Source organism: Glycine max, chromosome 6 (assembly GCF_000004515.6).
Source record: "Glycine max cultivar Williams 82 chromosome 6, Glycine_max_v4.0, whole genome shotgun sequence".
Taxonomy (NCBI): Eukaryota; Viridiplantae; Streptophyta; class Magnoliopsida; order Fabales; family Fabaceae; genus Glycine; species Glycine max.
In genome coordinates, this window is record NC_038242.2 from 49,118,992 (window position 1) to 49,141,113 (window position 22,122).

General features: G+C 30.0%; 3 protein-coding genes and 1 long non-coding RNA gene across 4 annotated transcripts in view; 3 read left to right on the forward strand and 1 right to left on the reverse strand.

The window, feature by feature from the left end:
* Positions 1 to 1,894: 1,894 nt before the first annotated feature.
* Positions 1,895 to 4,963, forward strand: LOC100796773 (uncharacterized). Its single transcript, XR_136609.5, has 3 exons — positions 1,895 to 2,053; positions 2,491 to 2,646; positions 4,510 to 4,963. It is a non-coding gene; the product is annotated as an uncharacterized lncRNA (long non-coding RNA).
* Positions 4,964 to 7,604: 2,641 nt separating this feature from the next.
* Positions 7,605 to 8,715, reverse strand: SIP1-6 (aquaporin SIP1-6). The gene has a single exon (XM_003527452.5). The coding sequence runs from the start codon at positions 8,453 to 8,455 to the stop codon at positions 7,736 to 7,738; it is 720 nt and encodes a 239-aa protein (XP_003527500.1). The 5' UTR covers positions 8,456 to 8,715; the 3' UTR covers positions 7,605 to 7,735.
* Positions 8,716 to 13,867: 5,152 nt separating this feature from the next.
* LOC100797670 (L-ascorbate oxidase homolog) lies at positions 13,868 to 19,127 on the forward strand. The gene is made up of 8 exons (XM_003527453.4): positions 13,868 to 14,674; positions 14,773 to 14,882; positions 15,569 to 15,839; positions 16,393 to 16,495; positions 16,609 to 16,954; positions 17,431 to 17,796; positions 18,186 to 18,264; positions 18,605 to 19,127. The coding sequence occupies exons 1-8, from the start codon at positions 14,537 to 14,539 to the stop codon at positions 18,803 to 18,805; spliced, it is 1,614 nt and encodes a 537-aa protein (XP_003527501.1). The 5' UTR covers positions 13,868 to 14,536; the 3' UTR covers positions 18,806 to 19,127.
* Positions 19,128 to 21,811: 2,684 nt separating this feature from the next.
* Positions 21,812 to 22,122, forward strand: part of LOC102662439 (glycine-rich cell wall structural protein 1) — a 4,511-nt gene continuing 4,200 nt past the window's right edge. Inside the window, exon 1 of the mRNA XM_014777104.2 lies at positions 21,812 to 22,103. Coding sequence (XP_014632590.2) covers positions 21,812 to 22,103 — 292 coding nt within the window. The remainder of the gene's footprint in view (positions 22,104 to 22,122) is intronic.

The window sequence follows — 22,122 nt, forward strand, 5'->3', positions numbered from 1 at the left end:
CACATATCTTATCCATTGAATTAGACAAAATTTGTTAATCACTCTTAGTAAGGGGAGACTATTGATAATAAAGCTATAATCTTATCAACTCCTCACAATTTTATAATTGGTATATATTGACTAAATAAATAATTGATAGAAAATTATTTTAGCTTGATAAATAATTTTGAGAATATATATATATATATATATATATATATATATATATATATATATATATATATATATATATATATATATATATATATATATATATATACTTGCATAAAGAAAATTTTATTAAATCAAGTGATTGGACATACATAATTATTGTGTTAAGTTAAGGTTGAATTATTTAAGTACTATTCGAGTTTAAGTTAAACTTCGACTTAGATAGTTTTTTTTTATGAATAGGAGAATTAAGATAAATTTTCATATGTATAATAATTTTATTTGATTTGAACAAAATTGTTTCCTATAAAAAAAAAAAGACATGTAATTTCTTACCAAAACATTCTTAAAATTACTCTATACTTACTTGAATATAATGATTAACTCTCAAAAATCTAATCGTCACATTCTAATATGTAACAACAGATAAATGTGGTATGCATATGGTTGTAATCACTCTTTGGTCTCTACTTTTATTTGTCTATTTTATCCTTAAATTTTTTTGCATGTTTAAAACAAAAATAACAATAACCATGCACAAAATGAGGAATAAATAATCATTTTTTTATGATGTGGTATCTACTTTCATCTAGTTAATTTTATCCCTTTCTCTCACTTTTATCCACCCTTTCACAATGCGAACACACAAATGCGATAATGTATGTGTTTCCCTAGTAGTAATAATGCCTATTCATTAATCAATGAGATTGCTTGAATTGGTATCTTAATTTGTTCACATCAAGCGTAATATTTAGGAGCATGATTTAAAATTGGACCGCAATTGTAACTGTGATTGCAATATTGTTGCGGATTTGCAACCGCATTGGCCCATAATTGTGGTGTGAATTTCAATCACACAACATAGCCTCAATGGAACCTTGACAGTGTTCTATTTCACTTTTTTGTCCAAAAAAGAAGGATAAAGATTCATATTTCAATCTTTCATTCTAACTTGTAAGTGAGTACGTGTGGCCGCATGAGATATTATAAGAGACTAAATCTTAAAATAAATGAAATTTTATACTGTTTTATAATAAAAGATCTATCAGACATTGGAACAATTGTAAAATTCTTATTAGTAATTACAGACAAGCGTAATTTATATTTTTCCAATAAAATTCTTATTTTACATTCAACATAAACTTATATTAATTTCATGCCGCTATAGTCGCAATCTGCATCACATCAACTGCAATGGCTACAACCGTGACAACAATCACAATTTAATCAGAACCATGTTTAGGAGTCATCTAAAAATCCTAATGTGTCCTTTTCATGTGACGACCTAGAGTGATCAAGGGAAGTCATTCCTATTTATTGAATGTGATTGAATTCAAATTAAGTTAAATGCTCAATTGTCATATGTTTTGTCGAACAATTCACAGTCCCTTAAACATTGAGTCTGAAAAATTAAGGTGTGAGTCCTTCTAATGATTGGTTTCTCTTAAGATCGATGAGTCACTGATGATTAATTAAGAAATATCCAACAAAAGTATACTGTAACTATATGCATTCGCCGCGTAGTGAACGGTGAAGATGCTCTAAAACATTATTAAATTTCGGTTTGATTCTGTTCCCCAAAAGAGAAAACGTTAAACAGATGCTGCGCGCACCTTCCAAACCTTTTACAGCTCTCGTCCCATATAGCCATGTTCCTGTGTACTATGCACCACTCTTGTGTGTGTCTAGGTTCAATGAACCAAGTCACTTCCCTTTTTCATTTCGTTACATTTTTCTATTTTCCACCACATATGAGTATTTAAGGTTTAAGCCCTAAGCTCTCTTTCGAAGAGGAGCGGCCAAGAACTAATGGGCCAAAACCCTTTGTATCCGTACTAATAAACTTGGCTGCTCCTCCTTCACCCACTTCTTCATCATCTTTAAAACCTGAGATCAATTAATGGTATGTTTGTAATTTATGTTTTTTTTTATCATGGTACTGGTAAAAATACTGATGATTAATCAGAAACTTAATTGATTATTTTTAGTGAAATTCTTTAATTTTAATTATTTTTTTTATTCACAAAGTTTAAATTTGATACCTAACCTATGCTCTTATTACCGAAACCTTTGTTTTCTCAGTTCTTGATATCTGATGGTTCAAGGCTGTTAATATTGAGGCTTGGAAACCAAATTACTTGGAGTACTTGGTTAACTAATTTCTACTTAGTACAACAAAAAAAGAAAAAGAAAAAAAAGAAGCATATCCCTACTCTTCAGATGCTCCAAAATCCTGAGTTACAAATTGATGGGATATAAGACATTGTGCATAGAATGATATAGAAATATTTTATATGAAGAGGGTCTTACTATATATTGATCTGTTGTTTGTTGTTACAGTTTGCTGGGGAGGTTGTTCTTGTGGTCCATTGTATCAGTCAGTAGCCCCAGCATCAGTGAAAAAGGTGGTTTTTGATAACAACATTAGCTTCTTGTCCTTGATCTATCGGATCAAAGTTCAGTGTCCCTCAAGAACCAAATAGCAGTTGCTTTCAGGTACTTACTTTTATGCTATTTTTATATGAACCTATGAATATTGTTCTTCATATGCCTAATCAGGTTCAAATTAATCGGGTTACTAAACTGTAAAACTGACTTCAGGAATGGTTCTTTTTCTCCCACCTCTATGCATTCGTTATTTTGTAAAATAATAAACTTTTTCCTTTTTATTTTTTTAATAAAATGGTGGCTCTTAAAAATTTTGTGGTTGTGACGAATTGCTTTGTAATCTATGTCGGGAAATAAGTAACAATGAAGTAAACAAATTGTGAGATCGATCATTTCCATGCTTGATGAGTTATAAAATATTCTTCAACAACCAAAATTACATCACAAAGATGTGTGCAGGTCTTGGATTTTGTTCTCAAGGAAAGGTCATTAATTGGCTAGTGTTGTTTTCACTTTCTAAAGTCTTAAAATTATAGCATTAGCCAATAGAAAAACTTACTTTGATTTGGGCAGCAATTAGCTAGAGTAAAATATAACAGAAAGCTCTTTATTAATTGGTGTTTTATTAAGAGAATTAATTAGTGTTATATATAGCTGCACATATAAACTAATCAAAATCTCAGAACTATACATATATATTTTTTTATTGTGGATTTTTTTATCTTCCTTTTTGTCTCATGCTTCCTCTACTAACCAACTTTTTCTTCCTAAAAATGTCTGTGTTTTACATTTTTTAACTAAATTATTTCCCGAAACCTGATGCATGGAAAATGGAAAGCCTCTCTCTAGTTTCCCAATAATTTGATGCCAACTGTGTAATAGAATATATTATTTATGAATCCTCTAATATGCTTGCAAGCTTATTGACTATTACACACGTCAGTTCTACTGTTGATCATCAGTCTTCATATAATATACTACTATACTATAAATAAAAGGGTACTTAACCGGTTAGAATAATCAAAAGGACAAGATGATATAAATAATTTTAAATAAAAATTATTAAAAATCAGAAAATTATATGAATTTCACATCTTATTTAATGAGTTATATTCACAAATTTTATAATTTGTTAATTAATTTAATCAATAGTAAACAAATGTTTTAACAGTCAAAATAGATCTTATTCGATCAACTTTGTGTACAGTCAATATCTAACCAAATTAAAACCACTAATTAGTTATTGTACAATACTTAAATAAGAGAGAGTATCATAGATGGTATAGATGTTTGTTGCAGAGACATCCTGCTACAATAGAAAAAAGACATATATCCTGTTGCAGAGACAAGATCTATCTATCGGTTAAGAAAAGTGTGTTGTTAATTAACCTTCATCATCATGGACATGGATTCTTTCCGGCCGGTTGGGAAAACTGGGGAATGTCCAGTTTAATCAATATCTTTTATTTGTGATTTAAATTTGTAAAAAGTTAAGGATGGCTGAGATTTTGTCCAGTTTATTCAAATTGGAGAGGATCTTTTTCCTTTAATCATTTATCTATTTACTGGCACGCAACCACAAAAAGGAAAGTTTGCTCTTAAACCACTTTGTAATTAGATTACAGTTTAAAAAAAGAAGTTTAATTGAACTTAACTTTGTAAACTTAAGTATCATTAGAAGTAGGTTTAATATAACTTAATTTATGTATCTTATTTTCCTCGTTCAATAGAAAAAACTTATATTAACCAGAAAAACAATCTGTGAAACAAGCATATATAACTTTCCAAATATAATATTAAGACCACAAGTTATTTTTTAATGCAAATATTGACCGGACTCTGACTCTGACCACAAGTAGTAATATTTTAATTTTATGAATGCCTTGGTATATAATTTCATTAATTATTGATTAGAAAAGGTTTTGAAGAAACCGGTGCTAATTAATGCCGTTTATCAATAATTTGGAATAGGAAATACAAATCCGGGTTTATTTAAGATGAAGATGAAACTCTAGTCAGAAGCCATGAGTTGGATCCATGGTGGTGGTGATAGCCTGATAAAATGGGACAAAGGTTCATGCGATGCCTTGTGCAATTTTCTTACTCATAAATATTTTCCCAATTGCATGCTATCAATGCACTATACAGATCCTTCTACTTCAACTTGAAGAACTACTAAGCAGCAACATGGCACCCCAAAAGGGCCTAATGGTTATGCTCAAATTACCAATGCACCCTCTTGTAAAGGACTATGCATGATCTCAGGTCTTCAATGTAATATATTTTGTACTCCATGGCAGATTTCTACAAGTGTGCTTCATTTAGATCCTGTGCTCTTGTACCTGCTGAAGAGAGTTCCCCTTGGAAACTTCAAAACATGTTCACTCTTTTAATCCTTTACTGAATACTAGCTTTGTTTATTATAGCAGTAAGTCTAAGATTTTGCATTCTATATATGGTCGTAATAGTACTGTTGAATTTTAATTCCTCGTTGTTTGCAGCAGATTATATTAAATTATTGTGGTCACGTGAGTTATGTGTATGAATAGTGAGAGTTTAATTTACTGAGTAAAAATGGGTTGGATTGTTTAATCTTATTTATAAAAAAAACTTATTTTGATAAAATAAATAAATATTTTTTATATTTTTTAGTGTATTTATTTAAATTATTTTTAATTAAAATAAATAAAATGTAGTTTATTTTAAGAAGGAAATCATAACTGCTTATTAGAAATACATTTTTTAAGTGCTTAGTTTAAAGTTTTTATTTTTAAGTTTAAATAAACTCACCAAATATCATATTGTGAGTTATATGTGTTTTTTTAGGTTAAATTATAATTTTGGTCTCCTAATTTTTTAAATTCATGATTTTAATCTTTTTAATTTTTAATTGTAATATTTGTCTCTAGTTTTATAAATTGACAATTTAGATTCCTCTAATAGATTATTAACTAATAATTGTGACTATTAGAGATTTTAAATTAAATAAAAATGATTAATTATTAAAAAAGTTTAATAAAAAATTATTAATCCAAACGTGGGGTTGTTATGTGTGTAAAAGGTGAAAGAAAAGTTTGTGGAGATGAGAAAGAGAAATATAATATTGTGAAAAATTAAGATTATTAATATTTTTTATTAATTTTTTAATAATTAATAATTTTAATTAATTTAATAACTCAATTAATTAAAATTATTTATTAATAATTTGGTAAGAGAATCAAAATCACTAATTTATAAAACTAGGAAAATCATATATTACAATTAAAATTTAAGAAACCAAAATTATGGATTTAAAATTTTAGAGGGATTAAAATTATAATTTAACCTTTTTTTATCATTTCACTCTCTTTCCCATCTCTCCCAATGTGTGACTTAACGTGAGTCTGTTTAAACTTAAAAAAATAAATTTAAATAAAAAGAAAATATAATCTATTTCTTAAAATAGCCATAAAAAATAGTTTAAACAAAAATAGTAAAAAAACCAAAAAAAAAACTACTTATTTGAATTATTTCCGATATAATTATAAAAAAGCTAAATTTTTGGAAATTTTATATAAGCTCATGATAAACTTTAATTCTCAGCTAATTCAGCACCAACTCTTGAATATATTTATTGCTAGAAGCATTGCTGATTATCTAAATCTGCAGAAGAGGAAGAAACATCCAACATATAAAAATCAAACTAAGAAAAGATGAATCCGTTTACTAAACACTCATTTTAACAAATAATTTTAAACAAAAACTCGTACTTAATCTTTCCCAATTTCTCTTTCTCACATCATAAGCTTAGATGCACACAAGAAAACAAATATGATCACATTTTCTATTCCCTTCAAAGTCACAATAAATAAACTTCAAGTTTCAAGGGCAGAGGATTCAGCGCAGTCATATTTTTGCATGCATTTATGTATTCAACACATTTATATCCGTTAGATGAAAGATCATCGGATGGATGAGATTTCTTATGTTTATTGAGCGAAATAAAATATGAGCCGTCCAATTGTTTAACGCGTGAATATCTTGAAAGTGAATGCATTAATTAATTGAAAAGCAAATGCAGTGGGTCACTTAAATTTTCAATGCTACCTTGTCACTTATTTCAGAAATCTACCTAAGCTCACCTATTGGATTTTATATGAAAGGACATTTACAATTGCACAGAAATACAACAATAATTGTATTCACATACTCTATAAATTATCACTCTTCAATTTAAGCAATTCATTCACATATAATAAAGGGTCTAGTATAATTAGTTCAGCATATACAAATTATTGTAAATCTTGAATATTTGTACGAATAAAAAAAAATCACATATAAGTCTAGCTAAACTATTAGTTCCCCATTTTCATATAACAATTATTTTTTGTGCAGTTCAAAAATAACTGCAGAGTCCTGCTGTTATATATGGTTCAATACTCCAGATGTTGGAGTCATATTTTCTTTTATTATTTTATATATATTAATTATTTTTTGTGGCCAGGATTTCATGTAATCACAATAATGACTTGTGACTGCAGAGAATCCACATCCCCCTATCCATTATCTTCATTTGCCTCTCTTATTACAAACACCTTTATCATGAATAGCTGAATACTCCTGAAAAAGTTAGCATTCAAATTGAATCCTGAAATTTCCCTATAGTCTTCCAGAATAGCAGATAGAAATCATGTACACTTTCCAACTTAACCACATGTGACAATGGAATAAAAGGAAGAAGGAGTAAAGACAATATTTTATTTCACAATTATATGAAAGAGCATTCACAGTTGCACAAAAATACAGCATTAATAATGGTTCATCCAGGAAATTATGCAAAAAATTATTAGTCTTAAATTTAAGCAATTCATTCTCTTCATTTGTCTCACTCTTATTATTAAGCGCACCTTTTATCATGAATACTCTCCTAAAAAGTTTAACATTCAAATTGAATACTAAAAATTTCCTTTTTTATACACAATAGAATAGTAAGAATACTGAAATTTCCCTAGCCACAATAGTCTTTCAGAATATTTACAATAACAAGATATAAGATTGATCAATAAAAACTAATAATTAATAATTAACTTTGTTGATAAAAAAGAAAAGATTTAGAAAATTCCAACTTAAAACTAGTGACATTGGAAGAAGAAGAAACTAAGGGCAATGGTTTATTTATTACTCAACTAGTAAATCAAAATGTAAAAGCTTAACTAATTCAAGCTTTCTTCTGCTTGATTGGTGGCATAAACATAGACCTGAAAATCAAAGCAGCTGAGGAAGCCCCAATGAAGGGACAAATCCAATAGACATAAAACTGCTCCCAAGTGTTGTGCTTGTTGTTGACAAAGGCCCATCCAAAGGCATTGGCAGGGTTCATGGAAGGCCCAGTGAATCCACCACCAAGAATAGCCAAAACAGCAGTTGTCACAGAGAGCAAATACACCTTCACAAAAGGGTTCCTAGGACCCTTAAACATGACAAAGAAGATAGCCATGTTGTGAGTGAAAGTCAAAACACCTTCAGCAACAGCACCAGAATGCAAGTCAACCTTCAAGAAAGGTCCTTTCAGCATGTCATTATACTTGGATGGCATCACTAGAAGAAGGGTTTTGACGCCAACAGCACCACCATATGCCTGTACAGGGAACCTTACTGCCATTGATGAAAGGGATGAGTCAGGCCTCAACCCTGCAGTGTAGAATGAAAGACTTGTTGAAGGGTTGAAGTTTGCACCACCTAAGATTCTTCCAATGAAGCTTATGGTGAGGACATAGAAACTGTTTAGGATGGTGCTGATTATGAGGCCTGCAAGTGAAAGAGGTTGGAGGCCAAGGAAAAGTGCCACCTCAGTTGTGACAATCCTCAATGTTGAGATTATGAAAACCCACATTGATGTTAAAACTCCATCTCCAATTGCTGCTTTGATCAACCCCATTTCCTCCTTTTTTGTTTAGAGTTTGTATTCTTTTTTTTTTTCTCTATTTGTCAATGTAGATATTGGAGTTGGAGGTGGAATCTAACACATTACTCTGACTAGTGATATGGGCCAAGAAAAGGAAGAAAGAGAAAGAGATGAAGATTCTGTGGATGCAAGTGAAAAGCTCCATATCCTTTGTTTAGAGTGATGGGTTAAAAAGACATATGAAACACTCCAATTTAGCTGGTGTGTGTCATTTGTGGGGACTGGGAACCCCCGAATTGCCATGGTTGAATGAAATATGTTTGAAATAGACATGTATAGGTTATTTTTCTTTAATTTATTTCCATTTTAAAGTTTGATATTTTTGTATCGATTTTTTTTTTTACAATCATGTTATAAAATAAAATAATATTTTCCTTTTTAATCGATGTTATTTTTTTGCACTGCCTTTTTAATCGATATGATGTACTACAGTTGTGAGACCAATTTTATCTCAATATATACTATTTTACACATCTTAAACAAACCATACTACACATAGTTCATTTTTTTTTATAATTTAAGTAACTTTTCTTTATAATCCAAAGATTTAAATTTTTTACCAAATAATTCCTACAAATAATCACGCATTCTTATATTTTATTATTGATAGAAAAGTACATCTCATATCCTCTCCCAAAAAAATATTAACTCCGTGAGAGAATTTCAACTATAAGCACTTGGAATGGAGATGGCTTAAAAGGGTGTAAAAAATATTTTTTGAATTTTTTTATTTCACTTTTTAATATCAAATCATTTGATATGGAGAGAAAATAAAAGTATAAGGAGATTTTTTAATAGATGTAAAAGTAAATGTTAAAAAATGTGAAATTGTCAGAAATTAGTTATAAATATTTTATTTTACATCACTTTTTCCTTTTTTTCTTTCTTTATAAATTGTGAAACCATCCGGAAAAAATAAAATATTATTTCTAGTGAATATAAAAATTAACGTGAAATAACACGAGTTAGATTAAAAAATATTAAGGCAGATACGTATCAAAGATGTGATCCACGTTAAAAGTTCCAGAGCTCAACATAACAACCGATAAAAGAAAGAAAAATTCATAAATCAATTCAGAGTTGGAAAGTAAGCCACGTGGTGGACCTTGAACCCATGCAACATAAAATATTTTTGTGGTTAATGACGTGAAAGATATGTTTAAATCTATGCCTTAAATATGTTAAAATTCTTTTTGATAAATAATTATATTTTGTTATCATCTTTAATAAAAAAATTTGTTGGTTTTATTTTTTAGTTACTGATCTATTAAAATTTTGATTTCATTTTAATTACTGATGATGATTTTGTTTTTTATTTTACTTGAATTTTATTTTATTTATTTTAATGGGAAAAAAATAATTATGCCAGATCTAATTTTATTATTATTTGTCACATGTGCAAACAACACAAACAAAAATTCTATTTTATACAATATGTTGATTGATTACAAAAAATATAATTTCATTAAAAGTAATATATTTTATTACATTAAGTGAATAATATTTTTTTTCTTCTAAAAAGGCAAAATATATTGATGACATCCAAATCAAGTACAAGACGTATTAAGTGAATAACATGGGTTAAATAAACCTTAAAAAATATATCATATTTTTCATTCTATTTATTTACTTATAGTATCGCCTATCATATTGAATTTTGATTTGTATTTTTTTTTATCTTGTTAAAAAAATAAACACTTTAAGTATATTACGGTATCATTACATTACAAGAATTAATAATCCCACTAATAAAAATAATTACATTAACTATTTTTTTCACTTATAAAATTAAGGATGCACAATAAAATCTATAAATAAATTAATGATAATATAAAGTTAATTTTATAAAATTTATTCTCTTTTATTTTATTTATTTATTTATATAAAATAATATATCATGACTATTAGTTTAGGACTAAAGGAGTACAAACAAATCACTACTTTTTCCTACAGGAAAGCAAATACTACTTAATTACAAAGAGCTACTTACAAATTATTATAGTTATTTGAATAAATGAGTAAGATGCGAATAAATAAATTTCTTAATTATAGTTGTTTCAATAAATTAAAAAATGATTAGTGACTGGTCTAACAGATTTAACATGAATATAAACAAATTCAACAAAAAAACATGAATATAAACACTCAGTGAATCAACCATTTTCATGAGAAGAATCAACAATAATTTGGAATAAAAGCGGAGATCGATGAGTGTAAAATGAAATTTGGGGAGAATATAAAACACATAAAAAGCAAAACAAAATCTCAAGTGAGATGAGATATGTGAATGTTGTGGATGAAGACTTGAAGATAGTATTATTATATAAGTTCAATTTATCTTATTAAAAACAAATTCAACCCTAGAGGCATGGAGTTTTTGCATCTTATTTTTGAACTATGAAAGCTTCAGCTTTATTTTATTATCCTTCTTTGTCAAACAGTTTTAATTACTAGGTGTTCTACAGTTGCAACCACAACATCCATCGATGCATTGTTTTACGCAACGAGGGCCATAGCAACGTAAACGATCACAATCTTCCTCATTTTCGCACTTGCATTGCATTGGTGCATGCATTCACAAAACCTGCAAAATTTGTTCACCCAATCTATCATAATCTTAATGCTTAAATAAAAACAATGGTTTCATGAGATCAGCAACTCGATTATTTCATAATATTTTGCATTAAATGCCACCTGATGATTTGGATGATAAATTTATTCTAAGTGTATATAAGAGACAAAAAAACGAATAAAAGTTGAAAGATATACCGGTTGTAGATGCTACTAGAAATAAAACTATCAAGCAAGGAAACAACAATGAAGCTTTCACCATTTTGTGTCTCTGTTGTATTTCTTTGATAATACAAAGTTGTATTTTTGAGGATTATTTATAATGATAAACAAAATTTTGCTCAGTATTAAGGATTAATTATTATTTTAAAAGGATTATTAAATATGTGAGGCAGATTGTTTGCTTTCATTTTTCATTTTTCATTTTTTTATTGTTTCACTTCATCCTCTGTTATAATTTTACCTAAAATTGCATTTAGTATGGAGAAAGATTTTTTTGACCGAAAATTAGTATGGAGAAACATTGAAAGTCAAACAAATCTGTATCATATTTTATTTATATGGACAATGTGATTGATTGAAATTTATTTGTTTTAATTATTCCTGCGTCTAAATTATTAAAAAAAAATGGGATCCACATATGCCCTATGTGTAATTAATCACACAAATTAATTATGAAGTAGTTAATGGATTTAATTTCAGAATAACAAATTACTCTGTTTGGGTAATTAATGTGGTTCGTTCGATTAATTATGATACTTTTAAAAGGTAATAAAAATAAAAATAAAAATAATTACAGAGTAGCATATTATTCTATTTGTTACCTTAATTAATTGATTTCTAATTAAAAAATTTTAAAAATTCAAAATTACTTTGATTCATTCAATTAATTATGATACTATTAAAAGGATATTTTTTTTTATTCTGTATATGTAATTTTGGTCAATTTATTTTAAAATAAAGATATTTAATCATTCTATTTTTTAAATTTTACAATTTTAGTCTCTTATTTTAAAATAGAAACATTTAGTATTTTAATTTTTTGAAATTTTCTATCACATTCAAAATGCATTGATCAGTAAAAATTAACGAGATAATTTATTTTGATAAAGGTCATAGTCATTGTTAATCTATTAACAATCAACGTTTTAGTTTGAAGGAAGGACCAAAATGACATATTTTACAAAAGTGAGAAACTAAATGTTTTTATTTTAAAATATGAAAATAAAATTATGGATTTTAAAAAAATAAAGAAATTAAATGGTTGATATTCTCAAAGTTGTGGTCTTTAGAGATACGGATAGAATTGATAATGTTCTTGCATGGAATAATGACAAATAATTATATTTTTTGCATGGATGAAAGCTAATGTTAAATATCAGGAAGCACTTAAGTTTACTTTTTGTTAATTTCCTGGAACATTTGTGTATGATTCAAACTCCTTAATTATTTGCATTTACATCTTATTGAGGTTTTGTTTCATTTCTCTCCTTTTTTACATGGTAAAATGGACTTTTGTTTTGCGCTGAAGAGGAGTCCAGAAATCCAACGTGGTGATTGGGTTGGCCGAAGTCCATGTGGCTCATTCAAGTATTATTGAAGGCGCCTTCTATTTACACTTCCCCATTTTCCTAAGTACAATCCCATCTCTCCTTTTATTTTTTCTACCAAATTTACCCTTTTAAATCCTTGTCTTTGCACCCTCATGTTTGTTAGTCTTTAAAATCTTATTTTTATCTTATCTTTATTGTTCTTTAAATTTTAATTTTGAACCTCATCTTCATCTATATTCATTACATAAATACTGCATTTTCTATCAATATTATATGTAATATTGTACATTTTTCTTCATATGATATCACGTTTCAAGGTACCTTCATTATACACCTTAATTGCAAAGCAAAACTTTTGATAACAACTTGTAACATTGTTTTGTGTATCACCAATGTTGAATATGCATTTTCATTCTCTTAAATCCAGGTCTCCAATATGCCTCCTAACTCCAGATCTATAACATTCAAATAAGTGTGCGCAGATCAAAGATTGCAGCGGCTCCTTAAATACATTTCCATAAATGATTTATTTTTGGTACTGCTTTATTTTGTTTTATCTGATTATAACTCTATTTATTTTCTAATATAAAATTCTTTTAAATTAATTTAAAATTGATTAAAATGAAAATTTATTTGTTGTAGACCAAAAAACCTTAAACCAGCCTAAAACATATATAACACTGATTAAAATTATTATGATTTTATTTAACAAGTTTTTGAAAATTTGAATATATAAAATTACTTATTAAATTTTCACAATAGATTTAGTTTACGATTTCTTAATTTCACTTTTTAAAAAATTCTCCAAATTTCATGATTTTTTTTATGATATCATGATGATTTTTTCTTAGTAGACGTGATATGTTGTTCTTCACATGATGTTATATTCAGGTTTGTAATTTATTTTTTTATGATATCGTGATGATTTATTTTATTCTTAAATGAGTAAGATGTATAAATTATAAATCTCTATATCCATATGGATAAAAAAACCAATCACTAAACCGATAAACAATTTTTTTTATTTAAAAAATGAGAGTATAATGGATTAATGAGCCACGGAATCAACGTGTAGAATTAAAATCTAGTAGTGTTACAGTGAAAGAAAAAGTGGTTAGCGGCTATCAATGCACAAGACCAGGATTTTCAAACACCTGCAGACAAAGTAGACCCTAATGCACTGTTTCTGGATCATATCAGTTACATAGTCATCTCCTCAAGACAAAAAACAACAAAGAACAAAAAGACACATTCATCCCTGACAAGTTTTTCTTCACATTTCTTAATTAATTAAGAAAGTAACTTGAGATTATAAAAGTAATTAAAGTTAAACCGTGAATTTGGTTTGAGTTTAAAATTGTCTTCTATGGTAATGCATTATTGTTCTTTTTGGATACCAAAGTAAGTAAATGTCATTCCATAGTAGGAGTTCTATAATTTTGTCTGGTAACTTTGAATTTTTTAATTCTGGGAAAGTTTTTTTAACATGAAACAAACATTTTAACATAAATGACTTAGCTATGGTCAATTTGAAGGGACGTGGTCTGAAGGGGTTGCTGGCACTCTTTATAAAGGTACTGCATTGTTGGGTACAGCTCAATTATGTCACTGGCTACTATCTCTCACATCCACATGCAAATGCAAGAGGTGGTTCCCTTAATGATCCATTGCTTCTGTTAAAGAATCCTTTGGTTTCTCTCTCTACCGACATTATCTCCCTTTATATCAGTTGTCCTAGGCAGAGTTTCTAAAGCAAAAGAAAAAAAAAAGAAAGCAAAGGGTAGGCATTGACCCCTTTGCACAAAGGAAAAGAGGGGTGGTGTTGTGTTAAAAAAATATTGAACTTGGTTGGTTCTAAGTAGAAACAAAAATTGTCATTTTCCCATTTCTGCATTTTTGGTTTGGGAGAGGAGAAACCAAGAATTAAGAAATGGGTTGCTCCGTAAGAGTTTGTTGTGTCTTATTTTTGGTGTTGTTGGTGGCATGTGTTAGAGGGGAGGACCCTTATAGATTCTACACTTGGAATGTCACATATGGAGACATTTATCCACTTGGTGTTAAACAACAGGTACTCTTTTTTTTAGTCTTGTTTTGATTTTCTTATCTTCATAATCTTAGTTTTTCTTAATGAAATTAATATATATGGTGTGTGAATTTTAATGGCAGGGTATTTTGATAAACTGGCAATTTCCAGGGCCACAAATTGAGGCTGTGACCAATGACAACTTGATTATCAATGTATACAACAGCTTGGACGAACCTTTCCTCTTATCTTGGTTAGTCTCTTTCTCTGATTTCCTTCTTGTTTAGTCCACTCTTAAAGTATCAGCTGCAGAAAAAAATGTTGAAAAAAAAACTATCCTTTTTCTTATGTTTTTTGCTCCATTTATGAAAGCCTATTTTTGGAAGCTACGATGTCGTTTAAAAGAGGTAATGCAGAAGAAGGATTGTGGTTGGTTTGGTTTATAGGAATATATTATATACTAAATGCCTAGATCTGGGTGGTTTTAAAATCTTTTTGACCGGAACTGTCATTGATTTTATGTTTTGTGGTTCAATAGATCTTTAAGATTCTTCTATTGTCACTCTTATGTTTATTGTAACTCCTGTTTATATAATTTTCTTTAAAATACCCTTATTTGTTAATCAAAATAATAATTTAGAGAATTTTATAAAATTAAAAAATTGTGACAAGTGACAACAGACACTCCCCTGATTGAAATATTAAATAGTTGTCTGATTTAGAAATATCAAATTTTCAATGTAATTTGTAGGTGTTACAATATAATACATGAATGGAATCTTGCCTTTGCCCCCAAAATGGCAGGCAATGTTTGATGAGAAAATCAGTGAAAAGCCAAATAAATAAGTAAATAAAATGTCAGAGCTAAGACTTCAATTGCAGCACTTATTATTATTCATGTGAGGAGAATTCAGTGTTATACTACTTGATTCTTTATAGGAATGGAGTGCTGCAGAGGAGAAACTCGTGGCAGGATGGAGTGTATGGTACCAATTGTCCAATTCTACCAGGGCATAACTTCACTTATGTTCTTCAAGTGAAGGATCAGATAGGTAGCTACTTCTACTACCCTTCCCTTGCTTTTCACAAGGCAGCAGGAGGTTATGGTGGATTCAAAATTGCTAGTCGCCCCGGGATTCCAGTGCCTTTTCCTACTCCAGCAGGAGATTTCACCATATTGGCAGGAGACTGGTACAAGAGAAATCACACAGTAAGTTTTGCTTTCTTTGGATAAATGTTATTGGATATGTGGCTAAGTTTACAAGTAGTTTAATTCAAATCAATGTTTTAGATGTTTTCTTACTTTTCCACTTTATGCATCTCCTCACTTTAAAGGAGCTAGATCTCAACGTTATTAGTCCTTGCATTCCGTACAATGTAACTAAGAAAAAATCTACACTCTTCAAGAAATCCTACCCATGTGTGTGTTTTGGTCATGTGTCACAACAAATTATTACATGGTTCATGGTACAGAACCACCATGGTCCCAACTAATTATCATACGACATGTAATTGAGTGTTATTAACTCTTACTCATAAATTGAAAATCTTAGTTATACGTCGCGTGAAGATTGGTTGGGACAATATATACGTGATGGTCTGGGACTATGTAATAATTTCTCTGGATGTGGATTTTCTCATCTGTATAGAAGCTACTAGTTGTAGCTTTTGTGTCATTAACCATTTAACATGATTTGTTCTCTGGCAAACGTGTTTCCAAACACAGCCCTAAATCATCAGAAAACTTGTGTTGATTCATGCAGGATTTGAGGGCAATTTTGGATGGTGGAAGTGACCTTCCCTTCCCTGATGGGATTATCATCAATGGTCGTGGTTCCAATGCTTACACATTCACAGTTGATCAAGGTATTAAAAAAACTTTAAGCAATTTGTTCACTTGAAAGCTGATGCCAATGCCATAGCAGAGATCTAGCTATAATAATTGGATTTTAAATTGAGGTACTTTGATTTTTGGGCAGGCAAGACATACAGATTCAGGATATCAAATGTAGGGCTCACCACTTCCATCAACTTTAGAATCCAAGGGCATAAAATGACAATTGTTGAGGTGGAAGGGACCCACACTCTCCAAAACGTTTATGACTCACTTGATGTTCATCTGGGGCAGACTTACTCTGTGTTGGTTACTGCTGATCAACCACCCCAAGACTACCTCATTGTCGTCACGACACGATTCACCTCCCAAGTGTTGAATGCTACCTCCATTTTTCGTTACAGTAACTCTGGTGGAGGTGTTACTGGCCTTTTCCCTTGGGGGCCAACTATTCAAGTTGATTGGTCTTTAAACCAAGCTCGCTCTCTTAGGTATTTACTTAGATTCACATTTTTCATGTTGTTCTTCATTAGCTAGCTATATGCTATTTGCTGATAATTTTGTATGCAATTTTCCTCAGGACCAAATTGATGCAGTTCCTTAGGTGTTTTTACTTTTAGCTTTGTTATCCAATCAGAATTAGAGTTTCACTTCGGTGATCTGCATAATAAAGGTTTGTTTAAAAAATCAGCATAGGTTACCAAGGTGAAACTATAATTTAGACGGGAGAACAACACCAAAAGTATCTCTATAATCCTTATTGATCCTTTAGAATTATAAAAACTGAGATATGACATAAATTAGTTCGACCACAGTTATACTAATATTGTATTTGAGATCTAATGAACATATTCCATAGTGAAGAACTAAAGTGATATAACAAGGTTATGTGAATTTATACTGCAAATTTTTTGTTATCTTGTCTCTGATACCATGCTTACATACAACATGTAATTAATTAAATCAGGAGGAATCTGACAGCAAGTGGGCCAAGACCTAATCCACAAGGATCATACCATTATGGTTTGATAAACACAACTCGTACAATTAGACTTCAAAATTCTGGTCCAGTTATCAATGGCAAACAGAGATATGCTGTCAATAGTGTGTCCTTCATACCTGCTGATACACCACTTAAACTGGCTGATTACTACAAGATCCAAGGGGTGTTCTCCCTTGGAAGTATCCCTGACTACCCCACTGGTAGTGGTGGCTACCTTCAAACTTCTGTCATGGAAGCCGATTTCCGAGGCTTTATAGAGGTTGTGTTTGAGAACACTGAAGACACTGTGGAGTCATGGCACGTTGATGGCCACAGCTTCTTTGTAGTAGGGTAAGATCACCTAACTCATTCCTTTCTGCTGCAAATTTGATACCAAACTGCATTGTATTACAGCCTTTTGATTCTACTAGCTTTCTGATTAGCTAGTTAATTACATGTTTAGTTAGTTACTAGTTCAATAAGCTTTATAAATGATGCATGTAGCACACTCATTTATATCTTTTTTAATTCAATTAATACGATGATTTACTTCTATGGAACTCTTTGTATTCTTTGAGATCTATGATCTTTGGCCTCATCAACTTGGAATTACATGTATCTGTCGAAATTCTGACCATGAGTTCTATCTTTGTTTTCTTCCTTTGAACTTACAAATATACACATTTTTGTCATACTAATTCAACATTATAATAATATGCCCTATTCATTGTAATGAGCAGAATGGATGGAGGGCAATGGTCATCAGCAAGCAGGCTAAATTACAATTTAAGAGATACAGTTTCTCGTTCCACAGTTCAGGTAATCAACTTTGTTATCCCTTGTGATATAATATAACTCTTAACGTGGTTCTCTTTAGAGTTTAAAATCAATGCACAGATAATATAAAAGGCTTTTGCTTTTTATACCGATGACCAATCAAAAATTATGTTAAAAATAACTTTTAAGGTAATTATCTTGATAAAATTATCATATAAGATAATTTCTGATTGATTGATAAATTCTTTGCAGTGTCGGTGATTGATTGATAAATTCTTTGCAGTGTCGGTGCATGTGCATGAATTATTTAGTTAGATGCCATGTCGGTTTCATTTACATTATTATTGTTCAGATATTGAAAAGTATTATTTGGTTTTGACAGGTGTATCCCAAGTCATGGACTGCAATTTACATGCCTTTGGATAATGTGGGAATGTGGAATGTGAGGTCTGAGAATTGGGTTCATCAGTATTTGGGCCAGCAATTTTATCTTAGAGTGTATTCCCCTGCAAATTCATGGAGAGATGAGTACCCAATTCCAAGCAATGCTATTCGGTGTGGCAAGGCTGTGGGACACTACTAATGCCACCACCAAACCAACATTGGGATTTTTATTTGAACAGTGTCATTCATTTCCATTCATGGCTTAACTCAAGCCTCTTCTCTTGTTCTCTTGTACCATTATTCATGTTATGATGCCATAGATTATTATAGAGTTATTGATTTCTCCTGTCCTCTTCCTCCTCTCATCTTCGTGTTATGTCCAAATTCAGCTATATATAAGATCATCTGTGTTTGGATTATGATATTCTTCTTATTTAAACTATTTATTTATTTAAATAGGTTCAAGGGACCTGATGTTAATGTGCCATGGAAATAATGAGATTGTTATTATTATTGTTGTTTGTTGTCGGTGTAGTAGTTTAGTTGTTTCATTAATTTAGTATTTGTTTGTTAGTGTGTTTTTTTGAAAAGAAAAAAAAGAAAAAGTTCCTTTAATTTCTGATATTAAAAAAAATTGTAGAATTGCACTCAATTCATCCTCCTACGTACAAACATGTTAATGCATACTTACCAAATATTCAACAATATAATACTCAACTCTGGGTTTGTTCATACATGTAAACATTCTAACGAATTTAAAAAAGCAAGACAATTATAAGCATTTATAATCTTGAAATCATGAAATCATCAAAGTAACTTCAGAATTGATGGAGCGAGGTTAATTATCTAAATTATGCGGATCCACCATAACCTCCTAAGTATATATGCCAATAAATGTTTTTTTTGCCAATAAATGTGGAGGTGTAGATATTAACATATATTTAAATACTTTTATATGTGTGTTATACCGCTTTAAGTCTTAAAAACACGTTTTTTAGTATAAATTATGAATTTTATAAATATGTATAAATATAGGATAAATTCATAATAATTATTTTACTTTGACTCAGAATATGTTTGGATTGAAGTTGAAAAAGATTTAACCACTATTTGGTTGTAGAGAGAAGGACAAAGAAGGGTGAATTTATTTTTGGTTTAATAGGAGAAAGAAAGAATAAATAATTTTAAAAACAATAGGGTTTATTGTACTATATAGTTCTCACCTATTTTTAACCATCTTTCTCATTTATCATCTTAAATCAAACATCTTTAGTTTATATTGTATTTCTCTTATTTTCATTCATCCTGTATATTTTCTTCTTTTTTACCAAAAAACACACATAAAGATACTTTTTACTTTCAAAATAATAATTTTTTCTTCTCATCTTATGCAAAATATGTACGTAACTTTAAACCTAAACATAACTTTGTCCAGTTTCGTTACGTCCTTTGTAGATGTCTGATGCTCTTGAGATCTCTTCCTTAAGAGTGTAGCTTGTTTTTGTTTTGTTCTTTTTATTGCTCACTCATAAAAGAAAACCTAAACATAACTTCAGATGTATGCTATAGAAGTTTCTGAGTTTCTGTGGGTACACTCCCAACACTTGAATGACCTCAACACCATGTAGTAACAACTGGAGCTGCTGTGAATGCAATCTAGCTAGCTTTTCCCACTGATCAGCAGTGACAGTGCAAAAGCTAGCACGAGTCAACGCAGACTCTACCATTATTAATTTCGATTTGAAAACATTTTCTTTCCATGACTGCCCATTCAAATTTGCCAGAATTGGTCTGAGCAATTTTCTTCCTTTTTTCATACAAATAATTAACAGAGAGAATTTAATTCTACGCAGAATGGTAGATTGGAAGCCAACAGTATACGCGTCGGTAGAGTTGACCGACTCATTGCCGTGTATGCCAGCATATACATGTGCTTCGTTACCCGTTACTACCAAATATTGTTATGGATATAGCTACTACAATAAAAGAAATGTAAATGAAAAAGGTTTCGCTCATTATGGGAAAAAGAACAAGGTTTCTTAGTATAAATATTAGTAAATATGTTGTTAGTTAAGGGAACCCATTTCTATTCTTTTCCTGGTCTACGTACGAGCATGTTTATTCGAACACAATTTACTCTATTATATTTTGATGATGTTGGGTTAGAATTGTTTCTAATATATATTTGTTTATTTTTTAAAATTTATAAAAAAAATAGTATATTGCTTTTTCAAAATAAGTTAAATCAAATACGCATATAATTTAAGTATATTACCTCACGAATTTATACATACAATTACCAATCAATGCTATATATACTTAAATTTGTAAGGTTAAGGAAAAAAATTACTTAAATTCTTAAGGTACTTTATAATTTATGGTTAATCAAGGTCTGATCTAGTACTAGAAGCATTTTTTGATAGATCCAGTTTATATAATTCGAGTTTGTTATGCAGAGATTTCACCCAATTTCATCATAGTTATTTTTACCGTTAATTCAAAATTTTAAGACTTCTTTTATTATTTTGATTTTTTTTTATTTCATTATAACATTTGTGTAAAGCATTTGAGTGAATTTCGTCTGACTAATTACTTTTGAATCAATTTTATCTACTAATATATATGTTTTTTTAACTATAGTAGAAACAAACTATACGGATAATTCCGAACCAAAGAGGGTGTTACATTCACTCATGAACACTGAGGAATTGTGCACAGAGAGACAATATATATTTATAAAAGCTACCAGAAATAGAAATTAATAATTAGATAAAATAAAGTCTTAGACTTAAAAATAAATGTCCAATTGAAAGCCACAGTACGTAAAGTGCATGATGCATATATATACATTGAAAAAGTTATAAATTATACGTTAACAGTATTTTATTTTATCCTATATTGTGTTTCCTTGTCTTTTTATATATAAAATTGTGAAAATATAATTTGTAATATTGAAACACTACCTTATTCATAAATGAATCAACCGGTACACTGAGAGAACCGAATTAAAGTCCACGTTGGGTTTTGACTTTGGTACACTACGTTCCACTTGTCATCGTTTAATGTTGGCTCCAAATCCCCAACTGTTCATAACATGCACCATTAATAAGATTTTGGCTAGTGGACAAACCCTATATAAAGCACACTCCTCGATCATTTTTGCAAAAGCAGTAATTAAAGTGAACGTGTTTGCATTGTTTTGGCAATGGCTATTAATTATAATTTCCATAGGAAATGGGTTTGTGTGAGTGTTCTTGTTATGTGCATTATTCTTCAATTGAGTGTGATTGCTGTTGTTGGTGATGAGAAGCTTGACAAAGAAAGGTATGGATATGGAGATGATTGTCGGTTTAGACGTGGACCGGGCTGTAGGGGTTGGATGGGCCGTCGTGGCCGTGGCGGCGGAATAGGGGGAGGAGGAGGTGGAGGTCTTGGAGGTGGTGGCGGCTTTGGCGGTGGTGTTGGAGGTGGGGCAGGGAATGGTGGTGGTCTAGGAGGTGGAGGAGGCTTTGGCGG

What these genes read in the sequence shown, in the direction of transcription:
- SIP1-6 (XM_003527452.5), bottom strand. Translation starts at nt 8,455, where the DNA reads ATGGGGTTGATCAAAGCAGCAATTGGAGATGGAGTTTTAACATCAATG.
- LOC100797670 (XM_003527453.4), top strand. Translation starts at nt 14,537, where the DNA reads ATGGGTTGCTCCGTAAGAGTTTGTTGTGTCTTATTTTTGGTGTTGTTG. An exon ending in AACCAAGCTCGCTCTCTTAG is followed by an intron (nt 16,955 to 17,430) that starts GTATTTACTTAG and finishes TAATTAAATCAG; the next exon opens with GAGGAATCTGACAGCAAGTG. An exon ending in CACAGCTTCTTTGTAGTAGG is followed by an intron (nt 17,797 to 18,185) that starts GTAAGATCACCT and finishes TGTAATGAGCAG; the next exon opens with AATGGATGGAGGGCAATGGT.